At 39.8% G+C, this 27,690-nt stretch overlaps 1 protein-coding gene across 2 annotated transcripts; it reads right to left on the bottom strand.

Moving 5' to 3' along the window:
• Positions 1–701: 701 nt before the first annotated feature.
• Positions 702–19,203, bottom strand: PSMA3 (proteasome 20S subunit alpha 3). Of its 2 annotated transcripts, none has more exons than XM_080908506.1 (11): positions 19,106–19,203; positions 16,020–16,102; positions 11,654–11,777; positions 10,202–10,303; positions 10,055–10,128; positions 7,652–7,724; positions 6,503–6,568; positions 4,208–4,254; positions 1,761–1,828; positions 1,389–1,453; positions 702–857 (listed from the first exon to the last, which is right to left on the bottom strand). In XM_080908506.1, the coding sequence occupies exons 1-11, from the start codon at positions 19,124–19,126 to the stop codon at positions 813–815; spliced, it is 768 nt and encodes a 255-aa protein (XP_080764632.1). In that variant the 5' UTR covers positions 19,127–19,203; the 3' UTR covers positions 702–812. The 2 variants fall into 2 exon arrangements, with proteins under 2 accessions (XP_080764632.1, XP_080764633.1); XM_080908507.1 differs by having other exon boundaries at positions 11,654–11,772; positions 19,106–19,156.
• Positions 19,204–27,690: the final 8,487 nt, after the last annotated feature.

The raw sequence follows: 27,690 nt of genomic DNA, 5'->3' as shown, positions 1-27,690 counted from the left end.
TTGCTCTTACATAGGACCTGGGTTCAGTTCCCAGCACCCATGATTCACAGTCATCAATAACTTTAGTTCTAGATTAAAGCACTCTTGACCTTCATGGGCACAGGAATGGCATTGTAATACAAAACATGCAAAAAAAAAAAAAAAAAAAAAAAAAAAAAAAACAAAACAAAACAAAAAAACCCATAAAAATAAATCTAAAATTATTCTTTTCTATTTAAAACAAAATAGAATTGACTTGTGGGCTCAATCTTTCAGCCTTACTCTAACTACTACATATTTTTGTTTTTAAATACAAGCCTTGAACTCAAGATCCACCTGCCTCTGCCTTCAGTGTATTAAGGATTAAAGGCATATACTACCACACCAAAATAGCACCAAGAGTTTATATGTATATACACATATGTGTCTATATAATGTATATATGCATATTTGTATTTATTATATGTGTAAATATACATCATTTATTGTAATTTTATATTCATTGGTGTATTGCCTGAATGTTCCTCCAAGTGTAGGTGTCAGAGGCCTGGAACTGAAGTTACAGACAGGTGTGAGCTGCCATGTGGGTGCTGGGAACTGAACCTATGTCCCGGAAGACCAGCTCTTAACTGCTGAGCCATCTCTCCAGGCCCAGTTCTAAGATTTTTAATCAAACATGAATCTACATTTTAATATTGCACAAATATCCTCAATTACCCAACAATGTTTATAAGACAAAATTTAATGAAAATTGGTCAGTGAGTATATAATCCATGGTGCTAGCCGTATGTAACTGTCACAGAAATGTAAACCAGCGGATAATGAAGAAAATGTTACATATTGTCATCATCTGATTCATCTTCTTCCTTCAAAGATTCCTGTTAAAAGAAAGAAAGTGTTTTAAGTTTTTAATCTTGGTACATCCTATGATCCTGCATTTTAAACATCAGTAATTACAAATAACTTGTACCTGAAAAATACATTTAATGATAACCCATAAGGCTATCTTGTCCTATAGAGAAAAGCATTAAATGTCCTGGAGGGAAAAACTTGAAATTTTCTTTTTCTTTTTATCTCTTTTTGGTTTTTAAAGAGAGGGTTTCTGTGTTGCCCTGTCTAACCTAGAACTTGCTTTGTACATAGGCTGGCCTTGAACTGAGAGATGATGCTCCTGCCTCTTCCTCCCTAGTGCTGTGAAGACAGGTGTGGACCACCATGCCCAGCAACCCTGAAATTTAAGCAGACAACTCCAACCACCACCACCAACAACAAAAAAAGTTAGAACAAATCTATCCCCACTAGGCATAACCTTAAAAACAGTTTACCCTTAGTTCAAACAAACATCAACCAAATTTCTTTATGACTCAGACCATGATACTGTTTAGAACAAGGTTTATAGTTTTGCTTACCTTGGCATATTTCTCTGCTTCCTCCCTTATGTCTTTGGGAACAATTTCATGTTTTCCTTTAGTTACTATAAAAATCAAACCATATATTTAAAATGAGGATTATGATTTGTAATACTGTGAAATCTCCCTAATCTACAAGTAGGTAGGGTTTGTTTCTTGTTTCCTCCTCTCAAATAATCACTGTTAACAGGATGAGTTTACTTAAAAATAACAGTAATTTTGACTTATAAATCTTGACAAGGAGATAAGACATCATGTAGATGTTTCAGTGAGTACTATTCACAACATCAGTCCTTGCAGAGAATTTTCAGTAGCTTGTCTTAAATGCAAATGAATTCTAGAACAGTAAATGTACAAATGTAACTAACTTACATTCACCAACCCAGCTGAGTTCTAGCTCAAAAGCTTTATCCTTAACTTCATCATGTACTATGTAAATTCTACAACAAAAAAGAAGAAATTAACACAAAATTAGTCAAGTCCAAACATAGGTTTTATAAACAGTTAAGTACAAAGTAGACACTGTGTGGTACATGCTAGCAAAATACTTATAAAGTAAATAAAAGGTTTTTCTAAAATGGTAAATTACACAGGAATTCAGACATTCCCTACAAATACTGATATACTTCTATTTCTCAAATTTTGTTTATTTTGATGTCTTAGAGCTTCAAATAAGGCATCTCAAAAAAAATTAAATTATAAATACCATCATGAACTGTGCCTTTCCAAGATACCTTTTTTTTCTATTTGTAAACAAACATTTCAGAAACTAACCAATAATTTAAACCATCTGTCCAGATAGCTTAAATGATGCTCAAACTGGTTCTTATGGTGTAATACATTACAAACAAGAAGGCACATAACCAGTTACGGTAACAGTAACAACAGAATTTCAGCTGGCAGCAATGGCTCATGCCTATAATCCCAGGAGGTTAAGGCAGGACTATCCTGAACTTGAGGCTGTCCTCAAAATGACAAAACCCTCCCTGTGATAGAAAAACAAATCATTCCATGTCCTTACTGTAGAGGCTCTGCTAAAGCCTTGCTAGATAAAAGAGAGTACCTTAGTTACAGGACGAAAGGATATTTTCTGGAGAGGAACCACCAATCACATAAATGTATGAGAGGTGCCAAAGGGTTGATTTCCAACAGGAACCTCAAAGACTGCTTCAGCAACAGACCCTGAACTGTACCATACTCAAACTATTTTAAGGAATTACTTTCTCTTTCCAACGTAATATGGTTAACTGATTAAAAAAGAAAGACTGTTTCATGACGGAAGGTAAATGAGGAGAGATGAGTCTTGGCAAGAATGAAAATAGAGACAAAACTCCCTTTGTGAGAAATTCTAAGCACTGTCTTTTATTATTATGATAGAACCCAGATTTTTTTGTTTGTATTATCACATGTAAAACCTGAAAAATGCTACTGCATAAAGAACCAACTTAGTAAGTTTGTTCATGTAGTTTACCTGAAAAGGCAGCTAGGAAGTAAGCACTCTACACAGTAGTTTAACAAGTACCTGAATTCTTTGATCTAAAATTAATTTTTTTTTTGGTTGGGTTTTTGAGACAAAGGTTTCTGTGTAGTCCTGGCTGCCCTGGAAATTGCTCTATAGACCAGACTGGCCTCCAACTCACAGAAATACTCCTGCCTTTGCCTCTGCCTCCTGGGTGCTGTGACTGTCCTGTATTACTGCTCGTTCATGACAAGTTAATAATTCTTTCTGAATTACCACAAAGCAGGTCTTCTGACTTCACTGCGTACTATTTGACAACGTGTTACACTGGACTCACCATCTACTTGTAATGGAAAGCCTCAAGCTGTTTTTTAAAAGGCTTTGTTAAATGAACTTATGTGATGTGATGATAAATCAGAAAAGACTAAGAAACTAGCCAGCTTCATAAATCACATATAGAAATAGCTATATGTCTACAAGATAAAGATAGTGAAGCAAGTGTGTGTGTGGCTTGATGTCAGAACAGAGTGTGTATTGAGGCCCATGTTCAATTCTAACACATACACATACTGTTTAAGTAGTTGTATAAGAAACTGTTTTTGGATTAATTTACTTTTATATGTATGAATGTGTGCGTGTGTGTATGTGCGTGCGCAAACATGCATGCTTGTTGCCCTTGGAGATCAGAAGAGGAATAATCCCAGGTCTCATGCAAGAACCACTGAGCCATTTCTCTAGCCCTGTAAGCATTCAAAAGTAGTTTCTAAATGTCTACTATATTCTCTATCTTTGAGAAGACGTGAAATTTCCCATTATGGGAGCACATGGTTTTAATCCCAGCAGAGGTAGAAGTGAATAGATCTTCTTTTGGTTTCTAGGGCTATATTGTGAAGCTTCTGTTTCTAAATAAAAATAAAGATGTAACTTGAAAAAAAAAAAAAAAAAAAAATATATATATATATATATATATATATATATATATATATTCAGGCTAAAGGTGTATCTCAGTGGTAGTTCATGCACATGTTTAACATTAATTTAAAGCCCAAAGTCCCCGGTACACATACCCCATACACAAAAAGAAAGTTTTCACACATAATAGTCTCTTTAAGAGTTTATACAGGGACTAGAGAGATGGCTCAGCAGTTAAGAGCACTAACTAGTCCTGAGTTTAATTCCCCAGCAACTACGTGGTAGCTCACAACCATCTGTAATGGGATCTGATGCCTCTTCTGGTGTGTTTGGAAACAACTGCAGTGTACTCATATAAATAAGAATAAATCTTTTTTAAAAAAGCTTATACAGAGATTAGGTCATGTAAGGTTTTTCTGATGAATGGCAGACAAAAGTCTCAACTTACATTTTTGCAACTTCTTTAACTACATCACGGCAAGTCATTTCCTTCATCTATAAGAAAAGCACACTGATTAATTTTGTATCATGTATAAAGACTGTGAGTGGTGATGCACATCTTTAATTGCAGCACCTGGGAAACAGACAAGTCTGAAGAATTTGAGGCCAGTCTGGTCAAAATAGCAAGTTCCAGGACTACCAAGGGTACAGAGAGAGAAAGGAAGAAATATATTAGGTTCCCGTTTGTTTAACTATTTCACAAGTTAGTATTAATTACCAGTGTTCTTTTCTTTAGAATTGACAGTAGCTTTCTTCAAGTAATTATATAGGTGGTAATGGACTGACAGGCGCATGCTGTGAACTGAAACAAGGTCCACTGCAAGACTAGTGAGTGAGCTTAAACACTGAGCCATCTCTGCCAGGGATACCTTTTAAGTTAACAATTAAAGGTTGTGGAGATAGCTGAGCAGGTGATGGCAAATACCACAAAGCCTGACAACCTGAGCCTGAGTCCCAAGACCCTTATGGTGAGCTATCTTATGTCCTCTCCTCATAAGCCATTGTACGCATGTACCCACAAAACTAGATCTCTCTCTCTCTCTCTCTCTCTCTCTCTCTCTCTCTCTCTCTCTCTCTCTCTCTCTCTCTCTCTCACACACACACACACACACACACACACATACAAATAAGTAACAAAATTTGAGAAACCTCACTAGAAAACCACCTGCTTCTGCCTCCAATGTGGTGGGATTAAAGGCATGCCTAGATAAAACAATATTTTTTAACAGTAAAATTAAGCAACTTATTAAAAGAATATTTTATATATTAAAGGATTTATATGTATATATTGTATATATTATATATATATTATAAAAGTACAAAGTAAAAGTCGGAAAAAGAAAAAAGGAAAAGAAGTAAGATGCCAAAGCCAGGCAAGACGGCTCAATGGATAGTGGCACATAGCACCATCCCTGGTACTTCTAGGAGCACACCGTGGAAATGTACTCAAGCTTATTTACCACCCAGGATTACACAGTGAAGCCTGTCTCAAAAAAATTTAAAAAGTTGTTACAATAGAAATCATTAATTATTCCATCAACAAACAATTAGAAATTAGGAGAAAACCCTAGTTAAGTGTCCAGCTGAGTCGCTTAAATACCATAGCCTTTAGAAGTACTTGAAGTGTGATGTACAGCTGGGGCCTCACACTGGGGAGGTGAAGTACGAGGGTACAGTTGGAGCTTTAACCATAGATTTCAAACAATGTTGGAGGAAATCTGCCTTTTATTTTCTGATACTAAAGTGAGGAATATTATAGTCCTCACTAGTGGTTTGAGTTGCAAAATGAGATTTACTTATGTTGTCTTTCAAAGAGATTCGTTAATGTTTCGTTTGTTTTCTGTTTAGAACAAGCACCCATGTCAGGAAGCAAACAGCCACTGCCTGTAATTTCAGCTTGGGAGAGGCAGTGAGTGGGAGGCTAGGTAACACCTTCCTCTGGCATCTGTGGGCAACTACATTGACAAGTGTACATTCCCATGCATATAATTACAAATAAGACTTTTGAGAGTTCACATAACAAAAGCAGACAATAGCCAAAGTATTTGGGAAAACCAAGTTTTAAATAAAATATTCTAATTACTAATAGCTGGACATCTGGCTCATGGATAGTAGAAAGTGGGTAGTTATAATCCAAAATAGGATCTCACTGCATAGTCTAGACTAGCTTCTAAAGTTGCAGCAATCCTCCTGCCTCAGCCTTCTGAATCCCAGAATTACAGGGGTGCACCATCAAGCCCCATTTAAAGTGGGTAGTCTTAAACTTCATACTTTCTCTAGGCACAAAGGAAGGGAAAACATGAGCAGACACTAGTATCTTTAAGATTAAATGGTGTGTCCAAAGACAAGATGCACAAACACACACACACACACACACACACACACACACACACACACACACACACACACACACACACACACCCAAAACCTTTACTGCAGTTGATCTAGAATGGACCTCAAAACTGTTTTGTAGCAGTATATATAAAACGTTGTTTTGGAGAGCTAACTGCAAAGATGGCTCAAAGGTTAATTATACTTGATATTCTTGCAGAGACCAGGGTCAGCATTTACAAGATGGCTTACAACCATCACTAACTATTGCCAGGGAACCTGATACTTTCTTCAGGCCTCTTTGGATATTAGATACACATGCAATATACAGATATGCAAACTACACTGTACAGTTAGATTAAGAGATATGTAAATTCTACTTCTAGAAAAACCAGCATCCAATATACTTTACCTGAAGCTTTTCTATTTCTGTCTTTGCAGCTTGCCTGGCTTTGCCAATGGCACAACCCCAGTAACCCTATTTAAAAAGGAAAGGAAGAAAAAGTCAATTAGTATATATTTTCTGATATCAAAACTGTACTATTTAGTTTTTGATTTGCTGGTTGTGGTGTACCTAAGACACAGGCAGGTAGATCTCTGTGATTTGGAGGCCAGCCAAGACTACATGGTGAGAACCTTGTATCAAAAAACAAGCCCCCAGCATATTAAAAAAAAAATAGCCAGCTACATCCACATGAACATAAGGAGCTTGATATATCAAACCTAATTCTAAAAGAATCTAGGTTGTGGTTGAGAGGTGGCTCAATGGTTAGGAGCACTTGTTGCTCTTGCAGAAGACCCGTATTTAATTCCTAGCACCAACATGATTGTTTATGAACATCCATAATTCCAGTTCTAAGGGATCCACTGTCATCTTACCTTTGCAAGCACCAAGCACAAACAAGGTATACATACATGGAGGCAGTACACACACACACACACACACACACACACACACACACACACACACAATTAATAAATGTAACCAAAAAAATAATAAGTTTTGCCCTCATTCCCATGCTAGATTTCCAACTGAAAAGTCTTGCAAACCCAACAACTACTCTACCACTTAGCATCATATCCTGCCATATACTCATATTAAGGTATAATACAATGAATCACACATATTATCAGTACTGTGTTTACTAGGTAGTTCTTATAAAGAACATACTAAAAGTCAGTCCTAAGTTTTCTCTGCTTCATAACATGTTTATTAATATAAAAAATTACTTTCCTTAAATAAATTAGGGTTTTATTTACTCTTATAATGCCAAGACTTCACACATGGTAGGCAGGCATCTAACCATCAGATTCTCCCCCAGGTGCTTCTTTGACTCTGAGACCAGGTCTTCAGTAAGTTGTCAAGATCTTTTTGTGACAGCCAAGGCTGGTCTTGAATTTGTAATCCTCTTGCCTCCTCCTCCCCTCAACCTAGAATCTAGGACTATCACTATGCCTAGCTTTAGTAGAGATTAAATAAAATTTTATATAATCCAAGTGAGATAAATGACAATACCACTTAACTATAAACAAATTAAGTGTCTTTAAGATATGTACTCACGTATGAAACACCTGATGGGTCGATCATATAGAGCTGTGCACCATCGTTTGCACTGTAAGACCCCAACATGAAGCTGCATTTAAAACAAAAACAAAAAAAAAAAAAAAAAAAAAAAAAGGTTCAAACACGGTTCTCAATAACATTTGTATAGAAGACCACTGTGATAAAACTGCAATTAGATTTTCTCAGATAAATAGCTAATAACTTTCTTAATAAGACAGCTACAATAAAAACTACTAAACTATTATATTAAATTACATATTATATTCAAAATCCTATAACTTTTTTTCTTAGTTAACCTTTCTTATAAAATTTTTCTGCAATGTGAGAAATGTAGCAAAAGAATTACAGACAGGTAATGAGAAAACAACTAAAAGGTTTGATGAGCAAAGTCTGCACAGTAAGCGGCCAAGGAACACTTTCTGCTGAAAAGCACCTACAATTGATTCCCCAGTATTCCTCTTGTCATTTTTCTACAATGGTCAGAAATGGCTCAAGATCTTTACATGCTCAACAAATTAAAATTGGGTTGTTAAATGATTATGAATTCTGAAACTATTTCTTTTACTTTAGAGAACTGAGCCTCATTTTAGCCTATTACATCATGGGGATCATCTTAGGAGCTAACAATCCCAATCAGTACTCTTCCAAACTAATGTACTTCCTCTTTCAGAATATATATATATATTATGACTATCACTTAAAAACCCTTCCACGTGTCCTTTTGGAGTTGTTGCACTCTGACCTCTGCACACATCTGTACTATCTCTACATACCTTTCTACTACCTCTACACTCCCTAAGTGCCCATAGGTCACCCCAGCACAGCAGATAGTCTTCACCCATTCCCACAATATTTCATGCATTTTTCCTTGTCACCTTTCCAGAAATAGACCACACCTTAATGTCCCACCATATTCAGTACAAATGCCAGGATCCTATCACTTAATTTCTAAGGTTTGTGTCATCAGTGTGACAAGTGTCCCACCATTAAGAACTGATTCATGGTATATGCTCAAAAACCCACTATGCATAGAAAGGAGCTGATGAACGTGGAACTCAGTTACAATGAAAGGCAAATTTCATTGTGCAATGAAAGTTGCAATGTGAAGTCAAAAGAGAGGTTCTAAGAGTAACTAGAGTAAAATCTTTAACTAATTTAACAAATGCCCCACTGGCTCTAACACTGCTAACGATTGAAACTCGGGTTTTCAATAGATCTGTCATTTCTGTATTTAAATATGGCCAATAAGCAACTTAAAGGCAGAACTACAGCTGTATAAAGATGTTTGGCTGGGATAAAGCAGGGCCAACTAAGTTTTGTTTTCTTTACTTTACTGTCAGTCTCTTGTATCCCAGGTTGGCCTTAAACTATGTAGCTAAGAATAACTTCTGATCTTCCCAGTGATACCTCCTGAATATCAAGATTACAGACACAACATGCCTAGCTTATGAGCTGTTAGGAAGCACTCTACTGAGTTACAGCTCCAAACAACGTCTTCATTTCAAATACAGTCAACAACAGTTCTGCCAAGAACCCTTATAACATGTTCTAATGCCCATTATACTTCTTGCTATAACTGAATCCTCTCTTTCTCCAGCAACACTTCATTTTAACAATAAAAATTAACTTAGATGGTATAAGTAGCTGTACCTCCTGTCAAGAATCAGGGACTTAACTACAGAAAATTTATCATAACTAGATTAAAATCATAATTACAAGTTTCCTCCTGACTTCAAGACTACTGTAATTCCTTTCATTATTCCAACAGTTTTTATTTATTTTTTATCTTTTTATTTTTGGAGACAAGGTCTCTAGATTGCCCAGGTTTGAACTCACTATGTAGCCCATGCTGGCCTTGAACTCGTACCAATCCTCTTGCCTCAGCCTCCTAAGGACTGGGATTAAAGCATATAACATCACACCCAGCTTTTATGTATACTTTTTTTAAAAACAAAGATTTATTTATTTATTATATATTAAGTACATGTAGCTATCTTCAGACACACCAGAAGAGGGCATCAGATCTCATTACAGATGGTTGTGAGCCACCATGTGGTTGCTGGGAATTGAACTCAGGTCCTCTGGAAGAGCAGTCAGTGCTCTTAACCACTGAGCCATCTCTCCAGCCCTTATGTATACTTTTAATGGTTGCCTACTACTTCTTGGTGAGAATTTATATTTCAGTATGTCTAAAGAGGCTAATCTGGCAAACTGGAGAAATGTCTCAGTAGAGTGCTTGTACAAGCATGATGAGCTGAGTTTGGATTGCCAGCATCCACATAAAAGCTGAGTGTGTACCCCAGCACAGCAATGGGACAGACATTCTTAATGAAAAGTTAATTCATGGAGAAAAATAACTGCTGTATAAATATGACTTAAAGGTTTCACAACATTTCATACCTGCAGCCAAAAGGTCTAACAGCACTGTAGAGTGTATAAGCGTGTACATACATGGCCACTCTGTCGGCAAGATGCTGGGAGAAAAAGACTTTATTAGTACACTTCCATTACTGTTCAAAAGGCTCATCAACATATCTGTCAACTTACTTTCAGAGGAATGTTATAGCCAAAGTTAGACCTAAAGTTGGATGCTTCTTCTCTTGCAATGTCTGCTAATGAACGAGCATCTGCCAACAAACCTGCGACTGCCTGGAGAAGAAAAGTACCAACTTAACATTCATTCCCTTAACAAACCAAAGGCAAATAGTTTATTATTAGCTGATCCAATATTTTTAAAAAATAAGTATCAAATAGTATCTTTATTATAGTCTTTAAAAGGCATTTTGATGACAAGTATAGAAAGAAGAAATTAGGCCTTAACTTACTCTACCCCTTCAGTGTCTACCATTTTGCCAATTTCTGTGTAACTTACGTGAACCTGGGATCCTCCTGCCTCAACCTCCTGAGTAACTGGCATAACAGGCCTGAGCTACCAGACCCAACCACTTTCTAAGTATGAAGAATGCCAACACCTTGATGGCTTCATATGAGAAAAAGGATAGATCTAAGCATCTAGCCTTGGAGACTGGGATGAAAACCTTTTCTGCCCTCAGTGCCTGTTGTACAGGAGGACCACATAACTGCCTTCTACCAGTTTTCCTTTGATGAGTCTCATCAGAACATCATAAGCATGAGCAATTAATCTGTTCACGACAGTAAATGGTTGGGAAAATCCTTATGAAGGGAAATAAAAACCTTTAGGCTTTCTGGCTACTATCAATTCTTTTTTGTGTATTGCACCATATCTCTCTCAGAAATAAAGCTACCACTGAATGTCACTGTGTAACAGGCTCAGGAATAACACTGAAACCAAGTCTGAATCCAATTTTTCCTTTAGTAACTAAGCATCTGTTAGCTCCATCTGTGGAAGTGGAATAGTCAGGATTAAATGCTGTAAATTATGTGAAAAGCCCGTGCCATAACACCTAGCATCAAGCTGTTTTCTTCCCATTCAGATAGCAGAGTGAAGACTAGTTCAGTGTTTTTACTATGGCAGTTCCTGTGGACTAAAGCATCATCTACACGTGATGCCTCAGTGCATACAGGAGTGTACGGTCTGGCTTACACTTGAGCTTAGACAGCAGCTTCAGGACTTAGCACAGATACCAAGGAAGCTATTCATGTCCACCTGTCCTTCCACTTTACATCATTTCTTCCCCCATACCTTACTATAAAGTGCTCTGGTAACACTAGTAACCCCCAGGATGGATGCAAAAAGCTTAACATCCTTTTCTCCCGAATACTTCTGATAATCCATGCTGTTAAGATCTCATTCTGCATCCTCCACATCCCTCACCCTCTCAGGTCTGAAACTGTTTTAGACACTGAGTTGATCAAAATGCAATAATAAACATTATTATTATAGCTGCTCAATCATATATTACTGCTGTAATACTAAAGCATAAATGAACTCTTAAAACAGACTTTAGTGTATTTTGGTTATATCAAAAGACATTGAAAAAAATAAACAAAGATGAACATTTTAAAGTGTGATCTCACCATTCCAACATGTCGATCAACATTGAAAAGACGTTTATTGGAGCCTTCTTCATAAAGTTTAGAAAGGACTAGTTTTTCTACCCCAAACACAACACCGTCTTTACATCTGATCCCAATAGCTGTACTGAAACAATAAGATTTTTTTTTTAGCTGAAATAGAAGAAACTTAGTAAGATTAAAAAAAAAAAAAAAGTCAAAGGGTTGACTACAGCTCAGATGACAAGAGTGATGGCCCAGATTGAAAACACTGTAGCTTCAGGCCCAAGCAGAATATAACAAACACGAAAAGGTGTGAGCATACTTGTAACCCCAGCACCTGGGAGATGAGGCAAAAGCATCAAAATTCAAGGTCATAAGAAGTACATGGAAGTTGAGAGCAACCTGGGCTGTTTGAGACTTTGGGGAGTAACAGCTTAATTGGTAGTGTTTTCCCAGCACTATATAGCAATTAGGCATAGTGGTACACACCTATAATCCCAGCACTAAAGGCAAGAGGATTAAAAATTCAAGGTCATCCTCTGCTACATAGTAAATTGAAGGACAACCTAAGATTGGAGGACCTTATCTTAACAATAAACAAAATATAATATTTAAAGCATATAAATATTTTTAAACATGTATTCTTTTGTTGATGAACTTGGCATCACTTTATTGAATTTATTTATTTTCTGTGTGTACCTGCATGTGTGTACTCTCACAGTAATATTCAAAGAGGACAGAGGTTATGCTGAGGGGCTTGCTTCTTTTATCATGTGGATCTCAGGGATCAAATTCAGGTCACCAGGATGGGAGCAGGTGCCCCAAAGATGGAGTCATCTTATTGGCCCACTAAAAAATATTGAAAAAAGAGGCCAGGTGTGATGGCACCTTGTCTCAAATAACAGCAACAGAGACAGTCTTACTGTGTAGCATTTGGCTGGCCTGGAACTCACAACAACCAGCCTCTGCCTCTCTCAAGTGCTGGGATTAAAGGTGTAGGCCACGCCAGGCCCAGACAGGCCTTGACTTTAAAAAAAAAAAAAAAAAAAAAAGAGGCGGCTGTATCCTTTATTTCCAGCACACTGGAGGCAGAAGCAGGAGGATATTTATGAATCTGAAGCCAACCTGCACCTTGAACTCATGTTCAAGGACAGGTAGGGCTATGACATAGAGAAACTTGTCTCAGAAACCAAAAAATGAACAATTAAAAGGGTACATAACACACTCAAGAAAAGATACAGCTACATACAAACTAAAACTAATTTAAGCATTTTTATTTTGTTCATCTGTTTCTTCTACAATAAATATGTACTGCTAGTAAATATATAAATCAATAAAATCTATTTTGTTACAACTCAGCTCCTAATCTCAAGTAAGATATAGATAAACCATTATGTTATTTTCAGATTAAGATGTTTCCTACTTTATTCTCCTTCTTTCCCCTGGTATAGAGATGCACCAGAAATCAAACCAGGCTTTGCATATGCTAGGCAGCTGCTCTAACTCAGCTACATCCTTGGTCCTCTTTCTTACTTTCATTTCATTAACTTTTTATTAATGTTAAAATGCAACTACTGTCGATTTTATAAAACTTACCATTTTCTTTGAGTCCTGGAACTGGACTGTGCCTCCTGCATAGTTAGCATGTACCACTAAGTACATCTCTAGCCCTGTAGGAATGTATCCTGCTAGTCTTTGTTGTGTCTGTGTGGACTGCTGGGATCAGACCTGGGCTTGTGCATGCTAGGCAAGTACATGACCAATAAACTATATTCTGAACCCTTTCTAAAGTCTTGTTTTTGTTTTGTTGGTTTTTTGAGACAGGATTTTTCTGTGTAGACCAGGCTAACCTAGAACTCACAGAGATCCACCTACCTCTGCCTCTGACTGCTGGGATTAAAAGTATGTGCCACCATGGCTGGCTCTTCTGAGTATTTTTTAACTTCGGCTGGCTGAACATGAATATGTAAAGCATATGTATAAAGCGAGCTAACTACTTGCAACTACAAGCCATTTTAATAAATATTAGTAATGTTTATTAGTAATAATATTAAATAGTAATTAGGTGAGCAGTTTATCATTGGGTATTTGTTGTTAAAAACCAATAAATTCTCCTGTCAACTTGTTCTTTTTTGAGGAAAACGTTCTTTTTTCATTGTGTGGTGCTGCGGATGGAACAGAAGACCCACATGTGCTAGGCAGTACTGTACGAGCAAACTATAACACACTGGCTAATTTATATAATAACTTGTTATTACATAAATTATTACATCTATTTTACAAATGAAGAACCTGAAGCAAAACAATTATATGCCCATCATTATCAAGTAATGCAATAGTCAAGTTCAGGTGTCGTGCCCTTGGGCTCCTGCCAGCTCCTGTCTGCCTAAGTGTCTGGAACCAGGGCTGGGAAAGGCAGAACTATTATCTTAACAGAAGCAATGTAAGCCTCTCTATTATAAACTAATATTTAATTTTTCAGCTTTTGTTTCTAATATGTTAAGTAATGGTATAACCTATAGCCTGCACTAATAAACATTGAGGTTCCCCAATAATTTTTAAAAATATAATGACATAATGGGCATAATGACACATCCATAATCCCAGATTTCAGAAGGCTGAAGCTGATAACACAAGAATTTTAAGACCTGGGTAACACTAGAAGTCCTATGTCAGTTTGAGCAATATACTGAGTATGTAAAATAAAATAAAAGGTTTGTGGGGCTGGTAAGATGACTGAGTGGATAGCCACGAGGACCCATCTTTGATCCCATAACAAAAAAACAAAACAATCCACAAATTGTCCTCTGATCTCTGCTCATACATGCACACACAAAATAAATAAATCTTAAGCCTAATAACTTAGTCCTTATATAAGAACTTTCATAGCTGAGCTCTTCAATGGGACACCAGAAAAAAAACCAAAAACAAAAAACCCCAAAAACCCTAAGGTACCCCTATTGTCTTTTCATACGACCTTCTAAGAGCCTATTTTCTTTAAGTTATGTAAATGTGCTGTACAGGTATGTGCAAGCCTGCAGGTGCCTGTGGAGGCCAGGGATGTCAATCCCCTGAGCTGCCACATAAGTCTGGGAACCAAACTCAGGTCCTCTGCCAAAACAATACATGTCTTAACTGCTGAGCCATCCCCACCCCTAAGAGAGTAAGTTCAGAAAACAGAATCACAGCTTATGTATTTCTAGTACAGTGCTTTTAGGCATCTACTTGAATATCTCTAATTACTTATTCTGGTATTTCTTAACAGGTACTTGTAGTAGCAAAGCTCTTTCCTATCAAGCACCCCAACACAAGAAAAAAAAATTAATCACTTTATGAGATGAACACAATCTTAAAATTATTAGCTTAAATGTTTCCTGTTTAAACACCTCATCCAGTCCATGGAATGCTAGAGGTCAATCCCAAAACTTTGTGCAGACTACCCAAACACTCTACCAACTGAGCTACATTCTCTGAGCTACATTCTCAACGTATCTTTCTTTTTCTCAAAGACTTCTTTAAAAGACTTTTGTTTTTTTGAGACAGGATTTCTTTGTGTAGCCCCAGGTAACCTGAAACTCACTCTGTAGACCAGGCTGGCCTTGAACTCAAGAGATCCACCTGCCTCTACCTCCAAGTTCTGGGACTAAAGGTGTGCAATACCACTTGGCAAAACATTTTTATTAAAGTATGTGGACATCTCAGTGTATGTGCATATATGTGGGTGGGTAATGTACAGAGAGCAGAAGAGGGCATTGGAACTCTCCTATATAGAATCACAGGCAACTGCTAAAAGCTCAGCTTGTGAGTGGTACTGGGAACTACACCACAGTCCTCATGACTGTGCAGCAAGCACTCTTAACCACTGAGCCATCTCTCCAGTCCCAGAACTGATTTACATAAGGAAAAAATGCATCTTGAATCCCAGCCCTAGATGCAGATGAATCTCCTTAGGCCACCTTGGACTACATGTCAAGTTCCAGACCAGCTATGTGTTTTGTTTTCTTTTGAGACAGGGTTTCTCTGTGTAGCCCTAGCAATAGACCAAACTGACTCCAAAGTCAGAGATCGACTTGCCTCTGCCTCCAGATTGCTGAGATTAAAGGTGTGAGCTACCACCACTAAAACTTTTTAAAAAAATAAAATAATCTAACATGGTGGCTCACTGGGTAAAAGTATATAATGCGAGTTTGATTACCTGTCTGAACCCTGGAACACAAATGGAGATGGAAGACCTACTCAAGAAAGAGCTCTGAAGATGACTGAGATTACTTCAGGGTATGATACTTGTTTATGCTAAAGCAACATAACAAAGCCTAATTACCAAACATACAAAAGAAAAGATAATGCCTGGTGAAAACACTCGCTGCAAATAAAACAGTGCTCTTACCTACTGTTTTCCACAGCTTTCATGGCATATTCAACTTGGAAAACTCTTCCATCTGGAGAGAACGTAGAGGCTGACAGGTCATACTAACAAACAAAGAGGACAACAGTAAGTCTCTGCCAACAACAGTTAAGACAATTTTTCTTTCTAAATAGCTCAAACACCAGGATGTGTCATACCCTAACAGAAACTACTTTGAAAAGAAAAAAGTATATTACAGCAGCTGTTTGAGGAAAACTACAACCTTAGATAGTTTGGTTGTTAAGAGCACCTGTGGCTATTGCAGAAAACCTGGGTTGGTTTCCCTGAACTCACAGGGTGGTCTAGAACCACCTGTAACTCCAGTTCCAGGGGATCCAATGTCCTCTTCTGACTTCCATGGGTATGTATAAGGTCCCAACAGATAGGTAGATAGATAGACAGACAGACAGACAGATGGACGAAGACAAACACTCATACACATAAATAAATTTAAAAAATTTTAAGTAATGGATGCAAATCTTAAGAAAGGTCAGAATCTTTTTCACACAAAACTTTTTTAAAAAAGTGTTGTTAGTCAGGCAGTGGTTGTGCATGCCTTTAATCCTAGCACTTGGGAGGCAGAGATGAGCAGATCTCTGAGTTTGAGGCCAGGCTGCTCTGCAAGGTTCCAGGACAGCCAGGGCTGTTTACAGAGAATCAACCCTGTCTCTAAAACCGGAAAGGGGAAAGAGAAACAGTATTAAAGTCAGATTATTTACATTTGCATCTGTGCCAGGAACCAAGGAAAGACCCTAGTTAAACAAATCAGTAGCATCCAACTGAATCACTACATGGGAAGACAAGATCATCACTCATTTATAAAGTTCTTTCATTTTCAAATTAGGAATCACCTAAGTGGATCATGCATCAAAGCCAGAACAAAACAAAATGAAATAAGAAGGGGCATCAAGAATAACTGCAAATGACTTCATCAAGGAAACTGCTAGGGAAGTAGGACCTCAGTGATAGGGAAAAGGCATCTATGACATGAGGAAGTTTCCTGGAAAGTGACAGGTCTTAAGGTAGATGCGCCTAGACCAAGCCATGAACAAGAAGTGCCTTCAACACTCTTAAGTGGAGGAGAAACTCCAAACGCTTGGGGGAGTTGTTTACATTTTATTCTTGATGCAATGAGGTGTTTACTGGAGGGGTTGTATGATCTAACTCATGTGTTTTGTCTGTTTAACATTTACTTATTGTGTTTGTACCATGGTGCACATCAAGAGATCAGGGGACAACTTTCCAAAGTCCATTTTCTCTTCCTACCTTGTGGGACTTAAGAATCAAACTCAGCATCTCAGTTTTAAAACTGAGACTTGTTTGAATTTCACAGGCTCAAATTCAAGTATTTCAAAATATCACTCTGGCTGGAAAGACACTCAGCAGTTGAGAATACTTGCTCCTCTTCCAAAGGACTTGGGTTCAATTCTCAGCACCCACATAATAGCTCACAACCACTTCAATGGCTTCAGTTCCAGGGGATCTGACACCCTCTTCTGACTTTGGATAGACAACATACATACACACGGTGCAACATACAGAAACATAGCATTTTTTAAAAACTCATTCTGGCTTTGGACGGAAACAAGTGTAGAGACAAGTGTGGGTATGGAGCTCAGATATTCCACACAACGGTGGCTTTACCACACAAAAGGAAGCAACCTTTTAGGGAGCCATTAAATGTAAAACAAAACCACGGAGCTAAAACTGGAGCTCATCTAGCAGCACAAGGGGTGGGTTTAATCGTGCTCACACAGGACCTTGTGTGAGAAAACTACTATCTGGAGGATTGGGTTAGCCCTAGGTTGGCCTTCCCAACTGCCCAGCGGTAGTTTAAAAAATAAAAATGAAATGACTGACTGACACATACTGATATTTACAAGAGGAGGCAGACAGAAAGCAAGCCTTCAACAGTGAAACTTTCTAAAGCTCAGGGTTATTTTCATACTAAAATATTCCACATGGTTTGACCATTGACAGAAGATAACATTAATACAACTGCAAAGCCAATGTGCTGTGAGATATATTACTGAGGGCTTATCCCAAAAGTATTACATAATATTAATAACTCATAACCACTTAAATTATTCTACGCATAAGGAACTCAAAACATAGTATGTGTGTTTAATTCTGATCATCAAATCTTTTTTTGGTTATGTGTGTGTCTGTGTCTGTTGTTTTGAAGACAGGGTATCTTTACATAGTCCTTGTTATCCTGGAACTCATTAAGTAGACCTGGTTGGCCTCGAATTCGGAGATCCTCCTATATGTCTGCCTCCCAAGTGCTGGGAATTAAAGGGGTGCACCACACTTGGAGCATCAAAATATTGGGAGTAACAAGGATAACAAAGAAATACATTATTCATTGCTTCTCCTGCAAATAATCAAGATGGTAAGTAGTTCTATATAGAAACAAAGGAAGGGTGGGGTAAATCGCTGCACACACGGAGTGTATTTAGTCCAACTGGCAAAATCCTCAATACTCCTTAAAAATCTGAGGCACTTAGGTCCACAGTTAATCCTTCAAATGGTTACAGATTCGCCTTAAATAGCTTGTTCGCGAAAAGCAGAACAAAAGGGAAAGGCAAAGAACTCGAGAGATCAAGCCTGAACTGGGTTGTGTCTCGACCTGTTTCCAGGACTGTACACTAACTAGGTTCTGTCAGGGGGCCCCGAGCAGGCCTGTGAGTCAGCAGCACCGCAGCACCTGCACAGGCGGGCGGCAGCCGCACGACGCGCTCCGGGCTCGGACCCAGGCACCGCGACTAGCGGGGGCTTGCAGGGGCCTCTCGAGGGTCCAGCCCGGGCGCTCACACTACGGCAGGCCAGCGCATTTCCACTTTCGGTTTCCTTAGCATAAGAAAAAAGTGACTCAGCACCGCAGGCGGTCGCTGCACGGGGGCGGACTCGACCAGCCCGAACCGCGGCTGGAGCCTGGATCACCGAGACAGAGGCCGCGGGTCTCGAGGACTCGGGCAGCACCGGGGATCCAGCGGCCTCCGAGCCGCAGCCGAGCTCCCTTACTGCCTTCAACACCGAGCTGGAAAAGACGACGCGGAGAGACTCACCCCAGTGCCAATGGAGCTCATGGTGCTGACCCGGCAGGCCACAGAACGCTTCCAGGCCTCAAGCGCCGCTCCTACGCCGCACGCCGCGCAAGCTAGTAACGGGCTCGCCCATTGGCTGCGCTCTCCACCAATAGCCTTTCCTCTTGCGGCTTGTTCCGCTGGCTGGGAAGAGCACTGTAGGAAAGGAGAGGGGGAGCTGGAGGCGCGCGTGCGCAGAAGCTGTAGAGGCCGTTCCTTGGCTAAGTTGGTACTGTGTCAACTGAAACATATTGGAAGTGCTAAGGTCAGAGCCCGGTCCCTAATAGTCCTAACCAACTGGGCTTGGGCACCTGTCCGCCGTAGCCCACACAGACAAGAATTCTTAAAAGTCAGGAAAGGAAAAAGCCACCATAGGAAGAGGAACAAAAAGGGCCAGGGACCTCCGTTTCCCCACCAAGTTCACCATCAGGGTCCTAACCCAAGGTTTGGGTTTGAATAGAAGCAACTGCTGTGCATAACTAAGTCGTTTTGGTCAAGGTGTGATACCTTTCCATCATGATATCAACTTTAGCCTCTCCTACCAGGTGGTGTGACAAGACATACCGACTGCGAAATCTGTGGGAGAGAGAAAAGTCCCTCTCTGGAACCAGGCAGGCAACCTTTCCTTCTCCCAACATGTAATTCCTGGAGAAGCTCTAGTTTCTTGGAGTCTTATCAAAGAGAGGAGCACAAGTGTTTCTTTAGAATATCTTCATTCCTACCAGGAAGATTACAAAACGTAATATTAGGAAAGGCTAAAATGTCTTGGGGAAGTCCAGTTGCCAGGCTCTTAGTAACAACTCTCAGTCAATATTTTAATATCTTAAGAATTAAGCAGGGGAAGGCAACAGATAAATCAGGGAAGTGGACGTGGAGCCTGACCTTGTGGTGGCTAGATTTTAAGTCCAATTATAAATAAAATGGCAGGCGCATTAAAAAAAAAATCTGGAGACGTTTATATAAGTAGAAGATAATTTCCAGTCTGATGATGCGGGTCAATAACCCCGGTTCTCAGAAGGCTGGGGCTGGACAGTCTTCGGTTCATGGCCAGCTTGGAAAAGAAGAGCGCTGTCTGAAAACAAAACAGAATAACATCATCAGCAAAACCACATTTTATAAAACACTATCAATTGGCCTTACTTTGTTTTGTTGAAGTAGTCCCAGTATCTTAGGCTGGCCAAAGATGACATCGAACTCCTAATCCTTTGGTCTCCACCGACCAAAGGCTGGACTCAGAGCCTGGTCCATTGCTCTAGTCTAGGCAATGTCTTTCATAAGAGAAGAAGAGAAAAGCCAACAGTACACAGTGCATTCAGCTGTGTTTCGGTCTGTAAGTGTGGCGGGAGGGTTGCTGAGTAGTATGTGTATTTTGACGTGTATGAGGAAGAGTGTGCACATGAGAGCAGAGGATGGCTCTGGATCTCCTGGGACTGGAGTTCCGAGTGGGTGTGCGTTCCTTTGCTCTCAACCCTTGAGCTATTTTATCAACCTCAGCATTACAATCTTTGTTTTCTTAGGAGATGTTAATGCTGGGATTGGGCAGCCATTAAAAGCATATACTGCTCCTCTGGAGGACCTGAGTTTGATTCAAAACACCCAGATCGGGCAGCTCACAGCCACCTGTCACTTCTGTTCCACAAGGATTAGGCACTCATACATGCGCACATACACGCATGTGTGTTTTCTCACACACACACACACACACACACACACACACGTACACACATATACCATATACATACACACTATACACACACATACCGTATTAAAAGTAGTAAAAAATAAATCTTAAAGAGTAAAACTGGGCTGTGCTGGCACACACCTTTAATTTCAGCACTCTGAGACAGAGGCAGGCCCATCTCTTGAATTCTAGAACAGCCTGGTCTACAGAACAAGTCCAGGACAGCCAGGTCTACACAGAGAATCCCTGTCTCAAAATTCCAAAACATATAAGCAAACAAACTGGATATTCATTAATTTAGGTCTTCCCGATTTCATGTCAAGCACTCCACTTCCAGCAGGAACACTGCTACTAACATTAGTTTGCATTCATTCATGTCAAAGTAGTGTAGTAGGAGGTACAAGGCTGACAGTCCGTTCTATTACTGGTGATGTTAATTTTAATAGTTTCTCTAAAATTTCTGAATTTTCCTTTATGACTGGAACCATCTATCACCCGCTGAGAAGATAAGTTGGGAGTAGGTAAACATCTTGCTCTTTCTCTTCTTACTAATTTTGGTGTCTGATGATTGCTATGTGATTACGTTCTTGTGCTCAAAGTTGCTAACCCTACAGTTCTAATTCCATCAGGTCATTGGCCTTATTGGTTTTCTACTGTGGAGCTAGCAGTACTTCCTTAAGCATCTAATTAACACGGTTTGGTTTAACTTTTTAAATCATCTCTTGCTTCTTTGTGATATGTGTTAAAGAAATGGAAGGACAAAAGCAGGCATAACCACTGGAAAGCTGTTGTCACTTTGTAGACAAGTAGTAATGGAGAGTGGGTTGGACTAGAATCGTAGCAGAGGTCATGAAAATGTGCGAAAGGATTTTGAACGTGCAGAGTTTATGGATAATGATGCAGGATGGGTGCAGAAGCTAAGGGGACAGCAGGCATTCTGTTGTTCCTCCTGCTGATAAAACATTGTGAATAGCAATTCGACTTTATTCTTTAACAAATGGTTAAATTGGAGACAACACTGACTTAATTCTGATTAAAACAGTCTAATACCATTTTAGTGTTGTGGGATGTGCCTGCAATCTCAGATTTGGGAGGCTAAGGCTAGAAAGTCTCTTAAATTTCAGGCCAGCCTAGATAACACAATTTCGTCTTAAAAAAACAAACAAAAACCAAGAAATCGGCCAGCAGTGGCACACACCTTTAATCCCAGCACTCTAGAGGCAGAGACAGGTGGATCTCTGGAAATTTAAGCTCATCCTTGACTATGAATCAAGTTCCAGGACAGTCCAGGGCTGTTACACAGAAAAACCCTGTCTGGAAAAACAATAATAATAATAAATGATAAAAATAATCAGTAGCAATAAAGCATTCTAGTTGTAATTCTTCCATGAGGGATTCTAATTTAGGACACATTTGGCTAAAGGCCATCTTTACAGAATGGCTCACCTTGAAGATGAACTATAAGTAAGTTCTATACATTTTAAGTATTTGCTAAACATCTACATAATTTCCTGCTTGTGTGCAGTACATAGTACTTGAGAGTGCCTCGTGCATCAGCTATTCAGTAGTGATAATGTGGGGCCTCTTCCTGCTGAGGAGCCTCCTTGGAAGCTGGATTGTTGCTTTTTCTTGTGTCTTAGAGGAAGGCTCTGAGCTGAACGCTTAGCTCCTTGAGCACTTGCCTGATTCCTTACGAGAATTAAATGGGTTTGTTCGTTTTTTAAAGAAGTTATTTCAAATGACTTCTAGAAGTAGTACTTATGGAATTGGTAAGGCTTAACAATTCTTTATTGTAGGGTGATGAACTCTCAAGGCTGAGCAACCAACAGAGCTTTGCAAATAGTAGACAATATAATCTTAACAAATCACATAAATTAATTTGCAAAAGATTAAGTGTACCTCCAGGTTCTATCTACCAAGTTCTAAATAATCATTAATAAACTAGTTTGAATTGAGGGAGAAAGGGTCAGTATTTATGACATTCGAAGCTTAACATTTTAAAATACTTAGGTCCCAGGTTTACTTTGGGTTTTTCTGGGTAGGTTTAGCTGTGGTGCAACTGTAAACCAGGCTGGCCTCGGATTGAGAGATCCTCCTGAGTGCTGGTTTTTAATGGCAGGCTCCAATACACCCGACTCCTAGGAATACTTTACAGAACCTAAGCTATTGGTTCAGACCAATGGCTCAGCAATTAAACCCAATCTCTCAAACCCACATGGCGTGTGGAAGCCATCAGTTAACTGCAGAGTTCCGATGCCCTCTCCTGGTGTGCAGACATAAATGCAGACAAAGTACTCTTTCCAAAGACAAAATACGTCTTTGGAAAGATAAACCTTTCAAGAAACATCTTATTTTTAAAAATCATCCCAGGAGACTTGTCCTATATGTTTTATGCATAGAGTGATAGGGGTTCTTTGTCAATCCCAGGTTTATGATATTTAAAAAAAACAATTTGGGTATTCTTTAATTTAGGTTTACCCATTTTTGTTTTTGTGTTTCAATTAGGCTTTAACTTGCAGTTCCGAAAAAGAGGATTAATAGCCATCCTATTGTGCAAAAATCCCTTATCTAGATAAATTTAACTGTAGCTCAAAAGATACATGGATTCATAGGTTAATATTCCATTATCTTGGTTTGTCATAATGAGAATTAGGAACGTATTCTTATTTATTCTTAGAATTTAACAATTTTCTTCCTCCTTTTTTGTTTTTTGTAGTTGTTGTTTGATGGCCTTTCCCCCTTTTTATCTTACAATTTTTTCTGTGAGAATTTGCTTTTTTACCCTCAAATTCAGAGAATATAATACTTTCAGTTTTTCAGTTGTACTTTCTTTTTAGAAACAGAAAGTAACGAAAATGAGACGCAACTGTTGATGAACACTCTCAAAAAGCATAAAATCGGAGCCAGCTCCTGTCTGCCCGGCTAGCTCAGTCGGTAGAGCATGGGACTCTTAATCCCAGGGTCGTGGGTTCGAGCCCCACGTTGGGCGGTTTAGACTTTTATGCTTTCAGATAAACATTTTTAAACATTTGCCAGTTTTATTACAACACTCTTAGTCAAGATGGATTCTTAAACTTAAACAATTTAAGTGCTTTCAGTGTTAATCATCTGCAGAAAACACGGTTCTCAAACTGCGCTTGCGCACTCCAAAGCTCAGGCCTAAACGCCCATGTCTTGGGTTTAAACTAGGAACGGGAATGTATTACTGTCTTAAGACTACTCTTTGAATGCTAACTTCCATAGTTGCTGGTGGGGGCAGTCGGGATTTTTGTTTGTTTGTTTGGGTTTTGTTTGTTTTTCTCTCCTCTTAATAAAACTATAATCCCTGATTTTAGCTGTTTTCCCAAACCACTAGAGTTCGGATGTCAAAACGTGCGAGCGAGGACGCGGAAAGAGCTAACGTCCTCCTTTCCTGGGGTTCCTCCGCTCACTTCCGCCTCCCTGCCGTGAGGCAGGGCTGCTGGGGTGCGGGAGGGAGCCCCGAGCGTCTTCCCCAAGGTGCGGCGTGCACCGCCAGCGCGTCAGCTCTCACGGCGATCGGATTTCTGACGGTCTTTCCTTTCAGCGTGCCAAGACTCTGCTGTTTACCTAACAGAAACCGAAACATCTGTCCCACCCTTCCTCTCCCGGCCTGGAACCTTCCGAGGTGCACGCCGGGTTGTCTGCTCTCTTAAGCGCGGGGTGTGGTGACACCGAGGCCGAGTGAGGCAGAAGGGTGGCCTCTGTGAGTTGGAAGCCAGCCTGGGATTAGACTCAGAAAGAAAAGGGAAAGGTGTGGGGTGGGGAAGGGGTATAATCTGTGATGTTGAGCAATTTTATTCTATGATGGGCAGCTGATAAATGGCTTTTTGGCAAGAGAGGGGTATTTGGTGTTTGGGGTTGGACAGCCACCTGCTTGCGCTTTGAGAAAGGAGCAAAAACAATTTAGCTAAAAGCACTCAGTCTGTTGATGCTCTGGGGCTTGGATCTCTCACCACTTTCCCGGGTCTGGATCTCAGAAGTCAGACGAATTTCCGGATACTACCCCTCTTTGAAAGGTCTCTCACAAATTCCATTCTCAACCTCAGTTTCTTCTCTTTCCACCCACCCGAGCATGACCTCCCACCACTCCCATTACCTCCCCTGCACCCCAGATCCAACCCCTCATTTCCCTTCAGAAAATGGGAGGCCTCCCAGGAATATCACCCCCGAAGACAGCATAACAAGGTACAGTAAGACTGCACAAACCCTAGTTTTAAGGCTGCCAAGGCAATCCAGTAGGAGGAAATGTCCCGAGCTGGTGGAAGTCGGAGACATTCCCCGCCCCTGTTCCCACTGTTAGGTGTCCCACAAGAAAACCAAGCTATACATCCAGAATATACATGCAAAGAACCTAAGTCAGATCCCTGCAGGATGTGTGATTGTTGCTTCAGCCTCTAATAGTCCTGCTTAATTGATTCTGTGGCCATGTTCTTTTTCTTGGTGCCCTCGAACCCTCTGGCTCCTACAGTCCTTTCTCCCCCTCCTCTGTGGGGTTCCCAGAGCTCCACTTAATGTTTGGCTGTTGGTGTATCTGCTCCTTCAGTTTCTGGATGAAACCTCTCTGGTGACTGGATACACACTTGAGTCCTTTTCTTCTCTCTACTTCCTAACTTGGGAATGTCCCATGGATAAGTTCACCTTCCCTCTTGCTAAATTTGCACACTCCACCCCTGTGAATTCTACTCAATCTAGGCCCTCCTCCCTGAACTGTACTTATCTAGGATACAGCTGCTCAGAGTATGTCTGTACGTTCTGTAGAAGAAACTCTTCTTAAGCTGTTGGGGCTGCTATGTACAGTGTCATCTTAAACGGAGGCACTATTTCTGACCAGACTTTTAAAGAAACAGCAAAAGCCCAGCTCCCTGGCCTTCTGATAAACACATATCCATGGTGGGCTCAAGTTTCAAATCTAACTTTCTGCTTAGGATACCTCACTTTTTATTCCAGTTCTTTCTTAAATATGAGAAATTGAGACAGGGTCTCAGTGTTACCCTAGCTGGCCTGGAATCCCATATGTAGATCCGGCCCTGAACTCACAGACATTCCTGTCTCTACCTCTGAGCTCTTGGAATAAAAGACATTCTCCACCATGTTTTTTGAGATAGTTTCTCTTATAGCCCAGGCTTGACTTTTGACCATCCTCTTATGCCTCAGTGTCCCAAGTGCCTGAATTACAGCTCTTAAGTCAGACCTGAACATCAGATCTAGATAGACAAGCTCCAACTCACTATGCAGCTCAGGCTGGCATCAAACTCATGATCTTCCCCCATAGCTTTCCTATTGCTGGGATTATGCATGTATCACTTTGCCCAATGAAACTTACGTGTGGTCTGTCTAAAAACTTGTTTCTCTGGAAGTTTTCCTGTTCTATGTGATAATGCTGTGTTGTCCCACAATATGATGTCACCTTACTGACTACATCTACAAATCTGCTTCCAAGTAAAGTCACATTCACACGTACTAAATGTTAAGACTTCAACTTGTCTTTTGTGGGTGACACAATTCAATCTGTGAGTAGTAAACCCTTAACTTAATAGGGTTCTTAAGTTCCTTGGAGTTGCCACTTAATAGGTAGTTATACAAGGCTGCAGAGCAATCAGATTTTGTTTTAAATGATGAACATTATTTTTTAACAATCCAAAGACAACATCAGTACAAATGCAGAGTAGAGGGTTTTGTGTGTGTGTGTGTGTGTTATCAGAATCTCAGTACAGAACCCAAGTTGGTCTTGAACTCCTAGGCTCTGATAATCCTGCATCTGAAGGTCTCCAGATGTGTACCATCATGTACAGCAGGGGACTTAATAAAATATTTTCTGCAGAAAAAGATGCTATGTTAAGTGCATCCGTAATCGAGTATTTATAGTATGCCCACTTCTGACAACCCTTAGAATGCTCAGAGCTAAAGTCACAGGAGCCCTGTGCTGATGGTGCTTACTCTCCAGACAGAAGATGACAGCCACAGTGCCTGTGACAGATGTGCGCAGGGACGATAGGCATCACCAACTTTAGGTCAAATTCAGATTCTTTAACTTCTTAAGTTGTGATAAGAAAGGCCACATCTTAATATTACTCTTAGCTTCAGCACCTCAGCTCATTTGCCTTGAGTGTAGAATTCTGCTCACATAACCTCAAGTAACTTGTTCCCACTGTCCTACCTGATCTTTAAGACGCAGGTCAAAGTCGTCCTAAATCATTTTTCTTCAGGGCCAAGAGTAGTATCAGGAGCAACAAGCACCTGACAGCTTTCGTGTAACACTTGTGTGCAAGTCTGTCTGTTAGCCTACAGTGTGCAGTGCATGCAGGTGTCCAGTTACCAAGTAAATCCTAGTCTTGTGTAGGAAAGGGACATGTAAACAGCATTGTAGAGATTCAAGGATTTTAAAGCCAAACATCAAACGTAAAGAATTAATTTCCTTCTAAAAATTATTTTGTGGGGACAGAATTTCATATAGACCAGACTGGGCTCCAACATGCTATGTAATTGCATATAATGACCTTGAACTCCTGATCCTCTCTCCTCTAAATCCCAGGAACTCCTAAGTGCTACATTATAGAAATGCAGCCATTATGCCTGACTTACTATGTATCCCTTGGTTGGCCTGGAACTCACTATATAGACCAGGCTGACCTCGAACTCATAACATAGACCCATCTGCCTCTGCCTCCCACTTGTTGGGGTTACAGGAGTGCATCACAATACCAGGCTCTTCACTTTTTGGTTTTTTAAGACCAGGTTTCTCAGTATAGCACTGGCTGCCCTGGAACTTGTTCTGTAGACCAGGCTGGCCTTGAACTCAGAGATGTGCATGCCCGTGCCTTCCGAGTACTGGGATTAATGGTGTGCACTATCTGGCTACCAGGTT

The sequence above is a fragment of the Micromys minutus genome (genome assembly GCF_963924665.1).
Source record: "Micromys minutus genome assembly, chromosome: 1".
Lineage (NCBI taxonomy): Eukaryota > Metazoa > Chordata > Mammalia > Rodentia > Muridae > Micromys > Micromys minutus.
This window is presented reverse-complemented; position numbering and strand designations above follow the sequence as displayed.